Source organism: Atta colombica, unplaced genomic scaffold, assembly GCF_001594045.1.
Source record: "Atta colombica isolate Treedump-2 unplaced genomic scaffold, Acol1.0 scaffold105, whole genome shotgun sequence".
Taxonomy (NCBI): Eukaryota; Metazoa; Arthropoda; class Insecta; order Hymenoptera; family Formicidae; genus Atta; species Atta colombica.
In genome coordinates this window covers 3,302,349-3,316,921 of record NW_017259190.1, presented here as the reverse complement: position 1 = coordinate 3,316,921, position 14,573 = coordinate 3,302,349, and the positions used below count along the sequence as shown (strand labels likewise).

The 14,573-nt window shown below is 32.5% G+C and overlaps 2 protein-coding genes across 5 annotated transcripts in view; one reads left to right on the top strand and one right to left on the bottom strand.

Moving 5' to 3' along the window:
• Positions 1-3,593, bottom strand: part of LOC108689474 (NEDD4-binding protein 1-like) — a 4,055-nt gene extending 462 nt beyond the window's left edge. The window contains exons 1-4 of the mRNA XM_018196241.1: positions 3,348-3,593; positions 2,933-3,261; positions 1,696-2,203; positions 636-845 (exon numbers count right to left, since the gene is read on the bottom strand). Coding sequence (XP_018051730.1) covers positions 636-845; positions 1,696-2,203; positions 2,933-3,261; positions 3,348-3,424 — 1,124 coding nt within the window. The 5' untranslated portion in view covers positions 3,425-3,593. The remainder of the gene's footprint in view (positions 1-635; positions 846-1,695; positions 2,204-2,932; positions 3,262-3,347) is intronic.
• Positions 3,594-5,479: 1,886 nt separating this feature from the next.
• LOC108691522 (protein sidekick) lies at positions 5,480-9,576 on the top strand. Of its 4 annotated transcripts, none has more exons than XM_018199301.1 (6): positions 5,480-5,847; positions 6,637-6,915; positions 7,173-7,363; positions 7,630-7,759; positions 8,149-8,289; positions 9,338-9,576. In XM_018199301.1, the coding sequence occupies exons 1-6, from the start codon at positions 5,802-5,804 to the stop codon at positions 9,499-9,501; spliced, it is 951 nt and encodes a 316-aa protein (XP_018054790.1). In that variant the 5' UTR covers positions 5,480-5,801; the 3' UTR covers positions 9,502-9,576. The 4 variants fall into 4 exon arrangements, with proteins under 4 accessions (XP_018054790.1, XP_018054807.1, XP_018054813.1 ...); XM_018199318.1 differs by having other exon boundaries at positions 9,343-9,445; XM_018199310.1 differs by lacking the exon at positions 5,480-5,847 and adding an exon at positions 6,323-6,398.
• The last annotated feature ends 4,997 nt before the right edge of the window (positions 9,577-14,573 follow it).

Genomic DNA, 14,573 nt, shown 5'->3' with positions numbered 1-14,573 from the left:
TCCCCCTTGAGAAATATGAGTCTGCTGATATTTATTTTACCATCAATCTACTGTCTGATTATGTAAACGATATCTTAAAATGAGATTATATCTTAATGATATCTTAAGGATATCTTAAAATGTATATCTTAAAATGAGATGATGAATGAGAAAACAAAACTGAACAATTTACTAGATATTAACTAATGAAATTGTAAATATTTTAGTAAATTCACTCAATTTAGTTATTTTCATTTCATTTCAAGATATATAATTGATTCTACAATTTTGTTTACAGAGCAGGATCAGAATGCGTTCGTAATTGATGTCAGTTTGCTAATTTTTCTTTTCTTTCTGATCAAATTTGCTGCATTCGCTGACATTTTGCTAATATTTTATTTAATACGGAGAAATTAATATTTACTTATACTTCTTATGATTATTTATAATCTATTTATAATCTAATGATTACTTATACTTCTGTAAAGACACGTTTATACATATACAATAAGAATATAATATTATATTCTGCATCTAATATTATATATGAAAAATATGAACATTTTACTATATAAGAAATAATTCCTACTATGTATTAAAGAATGTAATAAAATATATTTTCTATTTTTTCTATTTATATAATAAAAATGTGATACCGATCGTCGTAAGATGTAATTTGTCTACCACCAATTTTGCGGCTAGGTGTAAAAATGACTGTTCCTTCTTTGTACAATTGCTCAAGAAATGTATGTTCCTTTCTACGAACGTGTTGTGGTAAGAAAACTTTTACAATATGACCTCTCTCTTTAAAATAATTTACCACTATTTGGATACCTTTTTCTGAGAATTCTTTACCTTGTGTATGGCTAAAATATAAAGATTATCATATCCTCAAATAGAAATTCAAAATGATATACATTAAAATTGCAATCTTTATAATTTTATAAGTATACAGGGTGTTCCCAGGTTAAACCACCAAACTTAAAATATGAATTCAGAATCAAAACAAACAAAAATGTTCCTCTGGATGTATGCTCGCAAACGCTTCGTTCAAGACATATTTACTTATGAAATTATATACACAACTATAGGAATGAATAATTGAAATATCTCTGTTTTTGTTTTGAAGTTCGAAGGTCATTGACAGGCTTTTGTTCGCAAAGCTCATAGTTTCTAGCTATTAGTTCGTTGAGTGCTTTTTGTAGAATAAATCTATAATCATGCCTCGTACGTATTCTAATATACAATAGTGAATATGCCGACATGGTATATTTATATGGATTTTGTGACGGAAATGCTAATGCTAACTGCTCGCCATGAATACGTCGCGTGATTTCTGAACAGAAGATTGCCGGATAAATCAGTATTCTCTTTAACATTTCAACGACTGAAGGAAACTGGATCATTTAATATATTCCCATTCCCCGGGAATTCTCCTACTGATGGAGTTTTTGCATCACTGCAAAATGAAAGAACAGCCATCATATTACATTTCAATCAAAATCTATCAATAAGTATCCGAAGATCTAGTTCTATGTTAGGAATTTCATCCACAGTCATATGGAAGACACTTTCAGCCGATGGACATCATCCATATTTTAAGTTTGGCAGTTTAATCCGAGAACATCCTGTATATAATTAGCTAATCTTTGCATTTTATCAAAATTCATCAATAACATATCAGTAATATATATGATTAGAAAAAAAGTATCATACTTCATCGCCACATTGCAACCGTCAACAATTATCTCTCTTAATTTATATTTTGAATTTGTTCCGATATTCTCATCTGTATTTTTCTGAGTTTCCTCTGCTTCTTTTCGCAACTTATTACTATAACGTATATTTAATTTTGTGGGACTTGGATTCCAGTTTCCACAGTGCCTTTTTCTTTGACTGTTATCTGAACATTTCAATGTGCTTCGCTTAATGGGTTTAACGAACGATTTGGCTATAGTTTTATTGGAAGATACATCTTGTTTTCTTTTTCTTTTCCATACATATTCGGATGTATTTGTATTTGTATCTCTTAAAAATTTGAGATACTTCAAATTTGGTGTTGTATCTATCACAAACATCTCATTTGTCTCATCAAAATAATGTGTCACATCTTTATTTTTATCTGCATTTTTCTCTCTTTTATGCTTTTTTTTGTCTTTACTCATATTTAATGAATTTAGACATGACCATAATTCAACCACATCATCCTCTGTTTGTGATGGTGCTAAATGTCATAATATACAGATATTACTTTAAAATAGTATTTAATAGATATTACTTTAAAACAGTATTTTAATATGAATCATTTATGTCAAGTAGACAAGTATATGATGTATTGTAATAGTGATTTCATTATATCCTTGTTGTTTGTCAATGTTAAAATGTACAAAGAGAAAATGATTCATATTTCAGTGACTTAGTTTACCATACATTTAAGCCTCTATCTATATATCTTTGTTTAATTTGTAGGTTAAATAAGAATAATTATTACAGGCCTGTCCAATTTGAGCTCTGGAGCTAAAACGCTATTGATATAAAAAAAAATCAATGTTAGTAGGATTAGAACTATATAAGAACTATATAATACTTTATATAACTATATAAAGTATTGATAAGTATCAATACATATTAATACTTTACAGTCTCTGAAATCTTACGTTGAATTTTTTTGTGTCGATGGTTTTGCGTTTTGACTCCAGAACCCAAATTGAACAAGCCTGATCTATCATGTAAGGAGCCATCTAAACATATATAATGTAAACTAGGCCAATGTGTTACACAGAAGATGCTTTTCTCTTATTGATGGTAAAGTGTCATTTTGTCTTTGTTTCTTCCAACAAAGATAGAATGATGTTTGTGTCAATAATTATAAATGAAATGCATCTTTTGTGTTTTTTACTGGAGAAAACACTCAAATTGTTTTGAATTTTATTAGAAAATAGAGTCAACTCACCTATACTTTCTTCATTTAAACATTCCTGCATATCTGTCAAACAAAGTATAGATGAATCATTATCTAATGATATTACAGATGATTTATTTGTGTTTTTCTTGGTAGAAGTTTTCAGTTTTTTATTTTGTTGAAAAGATGATATTGAACTACATTCAATGACGCTGAGTGAGGCGTCTTCATTTCTATCATCTCTTTCACTGTCGCTGTCATTGATGACAATTATACTATTTCGTGAAGGTATTCTTTTAGAGGAGTTCGCTGCATTTTGTTTTTTCAACTTTCCACCAGATAACCTCCTATTCTTGTGTACCATCTTCTCATCTATCAAACTAATGAAATTCACGATACCAATTGATAAAAATCATAAGTCTTTAATAATCTTTTGATATAAAAATTTAATTCGGTCAGAAATTACCTTTTCCTAAAAACATTCAATGGACTATTATAAAAATATCTAGAGTCTTGTCGATTTAAACTCCTTTTTCTTTTCATCTTCAACCAGTTCCTATGTAGATCTTGCGATCACATGAATTATGTTTAACAGTCGATTTTGAGAGAGAAACAATATCCGCGAGATTGTTCGTTACTCCCGTTCGTTAGTTTTCTGAAATACAATCTCGAGATTTTCGTAAAACTTCGGTCACTTGATACATTCGTACCATGCCGATTTTTATCGCTGTTGTTTTGAAATTCATTAATTGACTTGAACTTGAAACGAGGGCGCTTCGATCTCGATTATAAAGAGTTTTCTTTTAAGCCGGTTCTACATTAGTTGCAAGTCGATCGCAAGTTTGTTACGACAGCCAATCTGAAGCTTACATTTTGAAGTCAACGCTTCATATTACTGTCGCAACAAACTTGTGATCAGCTTGCAACTAATGTAGAACTCTATAAACTGCGTTCGGTAATGCAAATCTGAGGCGTCGGAATGCTCTAAAGGCTTATTGTAAGTGCCTTACAATAGGCACAGGCAATAGAGAATAACGAGCTGTCCAATCAGAGTTCTGGAGTATAAGTTCGATATTATATCCTAGAGTTCTGATTGAACGACTCGTTTTTCCCTATTGTCTGTGCCTATTGTGTTTAAGCTTTTATATTATAGCACACGTCACGTGCACTGAAGAAAAAGAGCACTTTGACGCCTCAGATTTGCATTTACCGAACGCAGCTTTAAGTCCATATCACACTACGCATTGCGGACGCGGATCGAATTGAAATTGCGGATCATTGAATTCGGATTTTCCGTTCACTATGAATAGTTACGAATTTGGTTTTCAATGTGCATGCTATTGCACTGACACGGTGACTATGACATAAATTATAATTATGATTATAAATAATACAATATATAAAAAAAAAGTTATGTGCATCTTCGTTGCTTTTAATTATGTATGGATGTAAATTAAGTAGACCTAAGCGAAAAATATGAGTTCATAAATGGATTGTAAGAAGAAAAGATAAAAGGATGCACCATAATCTTTTTTTAGAACTGTCATTGGAAGATCCTAATCGATTTAAAAAGTGATTGTCTAATTGAAAAGGATCGATTTAAAAGAAGTTTGTTGTGATTTGTTGCAATTTACAGAATGTGAATAAAACAAAATTAAGAAAATAATTTATTTGAAAAATACACAATAAATGATCTAAACTTGACACGAATTGTGCATTACGAATCGTAAAAATAGAGGCTTACCTATTTCACGATTCACAATCCGAATCTTTGGTTACTTCTATGTGATTGGCCAATCGACAATCCGTAATTCGCGAGCTATATCCAATCCGCGTCTGCAATCCGTAGTGTAACACGGGCTTTAAGCTATGATCAGAGCTGCATTAGAGATTGAGATTGAGATTAAGACTGAAGATTGCTCAATCACTTATAAATTGTATCCAACAACAGTTAAGATTAAGTCAAACAATACCCATAATATTGAACGCTTTTCCACTTCGTGTATCAAAGCATATTCTTTCTTTTTATTATTATTTCCATATTTCTATTTTCGGAGGCATTTTTTACATTTTTGCATTAATTAATTGAATTGTCAATGTACTTTTTTTATAACTCTTTTAACGTATTTATACATAACAATAACACTTGGTAAAATTAGTCACGTGGATTAGTCACGTGAAATACTGGAAGCTTATTGGTTGAGATTGAAGATTGAAAAAATAGAAGGAGCCCTATATTTCAATCTGCAATTTCAATCTCAACCTGCTCTGTTCTCATTGATCGAATATCAATCTTAATCTTAATCTTAATCTCAATTTTCAATACATAGGACGGTATTCATAGTCGAGTCTTATTTAAAGACTGTCTTAAATAATGTCTTAAGACGCTAATGCAGCCTTCTGATTGGTTCGTGACTTCTTAAGATCGTACTTAGGACAATCTTGAATATAAGATCTGACTATGAATACCGGCCATAGTCTGATCACGACTTTTAGATGGAAGATACATCGGTGATCGATAAGACAGGACGCGCGAAAGTGAGTTAGAGAGGGCGTTGGGATCGCGACTCAATAAAATAGAGAGGCGCGCCGGACGGGCGGTGTTCGCGTAGCGATCGCTGGTGACATACGGTTGGTGTGTAAAGTAAACGACGTACGCGGCGAGATGAGTTTGACAGCGGCAACGATCGACTCCGAGTGACGCGCTTCCTCCTTCTCCTCCTCCTTTTCCTCTCCTTTATTTTCTCCTTTATCCTCTTAGCGTACACCCGAAGTAAAAAAATCCGGAGTAAAAAAATCCGGAGTAAAAAAAAACCACGAGAGCGACCATTCGATATGAGACGAGAGAGAGATGCGATCGAGGAGAGTCCCGTGACAAAATAAGGTCTCGCCAGCCATTTAGGTGTATTATTATGGCAGAATGGACGAACGTAAATTGCTACCGTTGCTGATACTCTTTCTGGCAGGTAAGAACCTTCGTTGAATGATAATTAATAAAAGAGAGAAAGAGAACGAGTATGTATGTGTGTGCGTGAGGAAGGAAGGAAGGAAGAGAGAAAGAGATACGCTTCCGTTCGAGGAACAATGCCGTGATCCATATTCAATGATCATGCTATCCGCGACCGGCTACAATACGTGCGCGGATGATCGTTACGATTCAGGGTCGTAGTTATGTAAACAGACTATCTCGCTGCTTTCTGTCGCTTTTGCACTACTTCCGTTGCTATCGTCGTCTACGTCATTCGCAAGCGTGAGTAATGATAGAGTGTGTATGTGGTGTGTTTGCGAAACCACCTGCCGAGATCACGACGCAATTCTTTGTCGTCATTGTGTTTTCTTTCTTTTTGCTAATTTTTTTTTATAGACCTTTTTTAGAATGCTTCCTGGTTGAATTATTGCATCGCAACAATTCAAGATCCGTTCATGTTAATTACATCTTGAAATAAATATACAGTTATATTTTATGTGAGGAGAATGAAGAAAAAAGGAAATAGGATGCGATTAAATTTCGAAATCTGTAAATTAAATAATTCTTATACAATTTTATGTATTCAGCTGTGGTTACTACTTATTGGGCTACACTTGTTTATTTTTGACAGAGCAGTCTTTTCTATTAGGTGTAATGAATTTGTTTATCAATTTGCTTGCCTAGGTCATCTAATAAATAGTAGTCTAATGAAACAGTTATTATTAATGATTTATCATGAATAGTCATATACAAGACAAATGTTGATGAATAATTTGTGAACTTGCAGGATGGCAGGAAGCATTGGCTGTGGTACCAATGCGGTACATTGCTGTGGACGTGGGTAAAGATCTGAAACTGGCCTGTACCGAGGAGAGTGATCTTTTACATTCTGAGGAATCCAATGTGATGTGGATAAGAGAGGGACGGGAGGATGGACAGGTAGAACGGCTGAAAATTGAACCAAATGGTGTGCTGGAACTGTTAAATGTCAGCGTGGATGACGCCGGCAATTATTCATGCACTTTGGACGATACTGTGAAAGCTAAGATCAATGTGGAAGTCAAAAGTATGTTATAGCTTGGCCACCTTGATGTTATATGAGACAATTTGTGATCACAGATAGTAACATTTTTAAATATAGTTAAATGTTTCGAAAAAACCAATTAGTTAATGAATTTTAGATTAATTGAAAAATTTTAATTCATGTTTTAGATCTGGTAATTTTAGGAATCTTATTCAATCAAGTTTTAGCATAAGCATTACTCTGTCTATTAAAATACAGTCTTAGATTTTATTTATTGTATATTTCTTTTATGTCTTTAGCACCTCCCCCAGCCCTGCACAATGTATGGGTCAAGCCATCTACGATATTGGCCAACATTCTCTGGGAAGTGGCTGGTACCGGCGGATATCCTATTATAGACTTCACTGCCGAATATCGTTTGAAACCAGCCGCGGGTGAAGATCCAGAAGAATGGAAGCCCATTATTCCGACACACATTCCTCCAAATTCTGTAAATATCTTGATCTGGAAATTGTAATAGAAAATAAGGATGTTGAAAAAAAAAAACGTGACGAGATAACTTGATGATGTTATATAATACTGCAATCATCGCAATAGCGTAACATTGTTTTATAACATTGTATCTGCTTCGATTTCAATTATTAGACTATAAAAAAACAAATATTTTTTTATAACGTTATTAAGTTATTCCATTCCTTATAAAAAAAAAGATTAGTTAAATTAAGACTAACAATGTTTTGTTTTGTTATTTTAAAGAGACAGATAGATGTGTATCATTTGGTGCCAAACACTACATACTCGTTCCGAGTGTGGGCAACCAATCAGCTAGGAAAAGGAGAAGTCGTGGAGGTCGAGGGTCACACTCATTACAGTGTAGAAGAATTGGGTATTTTATTGCAATTATTATATAATTATTTTGCGATAAAAAATTTTGTATATAGAAATTATTGAAATAAAAGATTCGAGAGCCTGTGTATAAATCTGTAGCTGAATCTGTTGTCGTTATTTAAATTAAATTTAAGTAATTATTTATTAAACTTATATTTAAAAGTTACTTGTTGAAAGTTATTTTTGAATATTGAAGCATGTGAGTTAAAGGTGATATCAAATCCAAAATTTTATAAATTCATAACGACAATATTTTTGATACATTCTTCATATGTATATAACATCTTTTATAGAAATTACAAGATATATCTTTCTATTAAATATTTCTAATACAATATCTAAGCTAAAACTAACGTAACTTTATTGTGTGACATAACTAATTTTCAGAGCTCGCCCGACACCTTTTAGCCGGCGTAGAGAATTTCGATACACGCGTCTGGGTGGCAGCCGTAGGTATAGTGATGGGCACACTTATGATTCTTGGTTTAGGTACTTGTTACCTACTGTATCGCGAGTGCAAGGCACCCTGTAAGCATCCTATCTGATAATGTATCGTAAGAGCTTCCGCTTCTACTCTGTCTCTTTACTGCTGCTACTACTACTACTACTACTTTCCGCTGGTGATGATCATAACATTCATGGCCTCTCTAATAAGCACGATGCTCGAGACAATCGTTCTCTCTCTCCATAGAAGCCTTCGTGCAAGTTATAGCTGAAGAACATACATCATATTCATTTAACAAACAACAGGACCTGTTAGCATCTTAGCCGACTTAGCTGACTTATCTGTAACTTTAATCTTTGGCTTCTCTCTATTACGCGACAGCCATGTTTTTCGAAAAATTAATATTTTTACAATATCTCGTTTCTGTATATTCTGAGCACCTTGCAAACTTCTCATTAGATTCAACATTTACTGACAAATACGACATCATGGATCTTTAACGAAGATCTCATTCCATCAATTATATAAATACGACACTTTTCAGATTGCTGCACACTAACAATGAGCACACAAATAAAACAATATTTTTATCTTTTACGATATATGGCACATGGAATGAAATATCGACCTATTCAATAGAATTTTCTTGCCGCAGATTTACTTGTCTGGTTACTGAATCTTTTTGATATACGAATATTTTCTCTTATTATTCCAATTAGATATTTCTTATGCTGTACATATATAATGTTAACGAGCCTGCTGAAAATAATTTAGTGATGATGAATGAATAGTAAATATTACGATAGTCATAGAAAGCATTATGACTTAGTTAAGTAATATCGATAAGATCTTTGACATTATCGAGATAGGTCAAAGGTAGCAGGTTCATTTGTCAGGCAAACGGCGTTTTGATTGGCATCGGAATCTGATAGTCTATTGTTGCATTAATGAAATTATCAATCAGAAATTATCAGTCAGAAATAATTTGGAAATACGATAACCGACACGAAATTTCGAGGCGTAAATGATTTACAATACCTGACAAAGAAAAACCGGTGAAGGGAGAGGGTAGAAGCTAATGAGACCCATGGCCTAGACTAATGAAAATTAATCTCCGTTCCGAAATTGCAGCGCAGCTGGAGGAGCAGGAGGTGATTGAGCTCGTCCCCAACATCATTCTGAATCCGGGATTTTTCGATGAGCGCACCGAGCATGTACCACAAGATGAGAACTTCAACAATCAGACGACTACACGCCTCAATAACAACAGCGTTGTGCAACCTAGACGGCTTTAGCGTTTTTTGTTTAGCTTAAACTTGCTCCGCTCCGAAGTGAATAAATTGGACGTAATTTTCTACGTCATCTCGAACGTAAGTAACCGAATTTAATCGGAAAGGCCTCGAGTTTGTCTACAAAGAAAAAATGAAAAACGATGATGGACGAAATTGATAGACTAAAAAACACAAAACTATTAGCGATCATGGCGAAAAGAGAATACGTTTCGGGGAAATTTCGGAACACTTCAGCAGTCCATCATTAGCTTCAAGTGCCTCGCTAGTTTCCTCGACTTTTCTCTTGCAATCAGAGATCGAATGAAAGAACTGCTTCTATTCTAAAAGAGTTTTCGCAAAAACCCATATCTCTTTAATGCGATTAAGGATTCCAGTGGAATATTTGTAAAAAATTGCTATTATTCTTGGAAAATTTACAAACAATTTCAAGGATAAAGCGTAAGTAGATTTTTATATGTGCAGTAATATATAGAGAAAAGTGTAAAATAGATAGATTAAAGCTCATTTTTGAGAACCTGTGGGAGTTGTATCTATCAAAATATAATGATATTAAACGTTATGATTTTAAACTTGTAGAAACAAACGAGACTGTCGAAACAGGAATTGAGAAAAAAAAAGAAAATGAAGATTCTCGATTTTCGATTTTCGTTCGATCTCTGATGTTACAACGCAACAATGAAGTGTTCAAAACCAGAATGTAAGACTCCACGTCAGATTTCTTCGCGAGAGGAGGTAATAGATTTTTTTTAGAAATGTTTACTGCAGGACGTTCTTTGTCTTTCTCGTGTATAGTTTCTCAATGAGACATATTCAATGATTGCTCAGTGATCGAGCTTAAAAGGAAGTAGAACTCCTGTGAGCCAAAAGAATTGTAGTAAGACTGTAACTTAAGAGTATAATTTAAAAGAACTCAAAGTGAATCACGTGATGATCGAACGATATTCAAAAAAGAGAAAGATGTATTTTGCACTTGTTTATCTTTTTGAAAAAGTAACTCAATGTGCGCGAATGGCATGCGAGTATTAGGATTATTTTAATATGCTCATTTATCATTTAAGCAATCGGATCGTACATATATATTTACATATATAAAGTATGACGAATTTACTGCCGTTTTTAAGGTGTGCACAAGTCGTTGAAAGTCCTTCCTAGGAATATCTGTGAAAGTCTTTTTTTTTCCTTTTTTAAACAAATTTATACTAGATACTCTCACTCTTTGTGTCTTTGTTAGTATGCTGCTGCTCGTTATGTGTGCTCCGTGGAAAAATCTCGCGAATCAAAAGGATTCGATAGAATATATAGACACAAGAATATTATTTTAATTCTAACAGTATATAGTATATATTGTTTTTACATGTATTAGATTTTTGTCCGTAATATTTTTCACAATCTGCATGCAACTGCTCGAGGGATGCGCAATATTGCTTTGGCACACTTTTTTGCACCACTTTTAATACTACCACAACTATGTCTATGCAGTCTACGACTCGCACGTCGTTTCGCAAAAATCAAATTTTCCCAAACAGCGACTAAGGAAAAAGAAACGGACGGATAACTCTGCAAAGCACAACTATCAATAGATGTAATAAACTATATGAAAAGATAAGTGGCGTTCCACTTCAATAGTATCATTTTCCGACGATATTCTGATGTTTTCTAGTTGAGAAAGAAGTCTTGTATCTTTCATTGACATCATCGGAAAATGAGGCAGTAAAGAAATGGGTCGCCTGGTACAGCAGCCTATAACGCGCGAAGATTAATGTGCATTTTGCATCGCGTGCAATAATAAGATTTTAATAATCACTAGCACTTAATTATACATTTAAATAAGATGGAGATAAAACACATTAATATTTTGAATAACGCTGTCGTACTAGACATGAATGAATTTCTATTATAATTGAAATGAGCAACTGGACATGCTGCAATGCTCTTGGGACACTGTGCGTGTGCACAAGATTTCAATGTTAACGTTCGATACGATAGTTAACGGATGGACGTTTGATTCCTACTAATGAGAAAGAGTGTTTGATGTAGGAGCAACAATCGAATTGTTTCTTTACATCAGTTATATTTTCTCCTGTTGCTATAATTAACTGCTGATCGTTGTTTACTAGAGAAAACACAACACTTTATCTCCTAAAGTATTTGTTAAATACATAATTTGTATATAATTTGTAAAATTATTCTAAATAATTTAAACATATTCCTCTTCTTTATATCTTTCGATGATCGAGAAACATAATGTTTCATAAATTAAATTTATTAAATTTACTCAAAATATAATGGCACACATATAAGTTTCAAGTCAACAGTAAAGTGATACTTTAATGCACGCAGGTTGTATAAAAATTGGTTGTGCGTTGTTACACTGAGGCTTTGGATTTGCTTCTTCTTTTAACACATTCTTTAATATACATATTTATGTATGTGTATAAAAGAATGACGATATAAGAATAAGCGGATCGACATTCAGCTTCGTACTATGCACTCTGTGTTGTGAATGGTATATAGATATATAAGAAAATAATACAATAATAATTATGATAATGATATAGAAATACGTGTATATGTACACACACACACACACACACACACACACACACACACACACACACACACACACACACACACACACACACACACACACACACACACACACACACACACACACACACACACACACATATATATATACATATATAATATATTTATATAATCGAAACATCATGCTATTTTAGGTATAAGTAAAGACAATTTTTTATATACATTACGATTATGCTGAAACCTGATGATAATATTTATCTATTTGTCGAGAGAGAAACGATGATTCTATATTATGACGTGATTCTGCGTCTTGCTTTGCTGATCGACAAATCTCGCTCACGAAAGTTACTTGTATAGTGCATCCCTCTTTAATTTACCACAGAAGAGTCGTATTATTTTTGTCCAAAACGCTATATATATAAGAATGATATATGTAACGTTAAACCAAAAATTATAATAATGTAAATTTTTTTACATGATTATAAATTTGATTTTTTTCTGAATTATATATAATAATTATAATTTATAAATATAATTATAGGATTATTATTTTCTATAATTATATAATTGATTCTTATTAATTTGTTACGATTTGCAAAGCGCATATAAAGCTATCCAATTTTTCGATTAATACGACTCTTCAGATTTCCATTAGAATTTTTAGGCGTAACCATTTGCTTTTTATCAAATATAATATTAAATATACCTAATGCCTATAGCAAAAATTGCTAAAAAAAGCCGTTTTATCTCAAAGATGAAACGTGCATTAATAATCTAACACAAATTATTCTTATAACTAACTACTAAGCTGATATAAAGATTGCGATAACAAACTGAAAAAAAAGAATCATGCGTCATGGAATTTCTGCCATTGTACTGTGTGGAGGGAATAGCATATCTACGCGCATGTAAAACATATTTGTCTAATGGAGATTATTTTTTTTATATAGAAAACGCGTCCGCTGCAAATCTCATCACTATCACTAATAAGTGAGAAACGTTAATGGCATTCTGACATGAATGAAGAATTGACATACACCAACCGCGCTTTATATATAGTTGCATAGCAAATATATTTTCTATTCCTTTCTACTATTAGGATTGTATAAGAAAATCGCCGATAATAGATAAATGTGAACAAAAAAATGAATCATAATGTAGAGGGAAATATTTCATGATGTGAGATTATATAATCGCGAATGTAAATGTATACCTACAGTAATAATGGCAGATATTTTATATTCATATCATAAACATCGTAATAATCTATGTGCTATTGTAGTAATCCCTAGGCGCAATTTTCACAATATGTTTGTAATTTTTAAAGATAAGGCATCAAAAAGGACAATCCTGAGAGAATAATTTCTCACAAATAACTTTTAGTTTTTATTTTATGTTGATTCTTTTTAGTAGTATCTTTTAAGATTTTATATATCATTAAATTTATTTTTTTTAGTATCACATAAGACTCTGAAAACGTTTGTTTTCTAAAAAATTAAAAAATTTCTTTAATACTAAGTGAAATTAATTTGAGATCTTTTTTCAGATCATTATTTCACGTTTTGCAATGTAATTTCTTTCGTCGATGCCTTATATTTAATTTTGTTTCTTTTTATTCTCTTTAATTAAGTTTTAAGTAAGTATTGCATCAATCAATATATTCATCCTCTTTCGCGAATAGTTGTCCCCGCTTCTCTAAAGTTTGTTTTCATCGGCTATTGTTACATCGCTTATGTAACAGCACTGCCGCGTTAGTGCGTGCACAATCGTTATCCTATATCCTGCATAATTATTCCCAATATACCTCGATGATTAATGCACTCTTTGATGAAACGTATATATTAAGCGAAGCACAATGCCAATAGATTAGTATGTTTATGGTTGCTAGTGCCACCATGTATCGTCCCCAACATACATATTTGCCTGCCTAATTACATCCCGATGTGCGATGAACATACATATGTGTCGTTTTTACAGAAAAAAAAGAGAAAAAACGCTATGGCTTCTTCCATGATGTGACAGAATCTACCGATAGTTTCATAGTAGATAATTAATGTCAGACACTGGATGTTTTCCTATTGTGTAACTAGCAAACTTTTTTTGTTTCTTTTCGTGAAACTTACACTTATCGCATGTCGCTGGCGTAGTAGCATTCGTAAAAACATAGTGAAAAGCAGTGAAGAAAGAAAAGATGTATTACAACAAATAATACCACAATTATTTATATCGTGAATGCATAATTTGACTCGGTTATCAATAATTTATTATTAGTATATAATAAATTGTATTCGGGATCGGATTTTAGGAATCCGAACACATTCCGAAATATGAGAAAAAATTGTAGTCATAATTATGTGCAATAATAGTAATTAATTCTGAATAATTATAGTAATTCTGTAAATATAAATTTTCTAATATTATAATTCGATATATAATTTTAACTAGTCAGAGATGCAGCTTTTGATTATATATTATAATCTTATAATCTTAATCCCTTGGCCTTTGCATTTGTTTTATCTTATATTTCC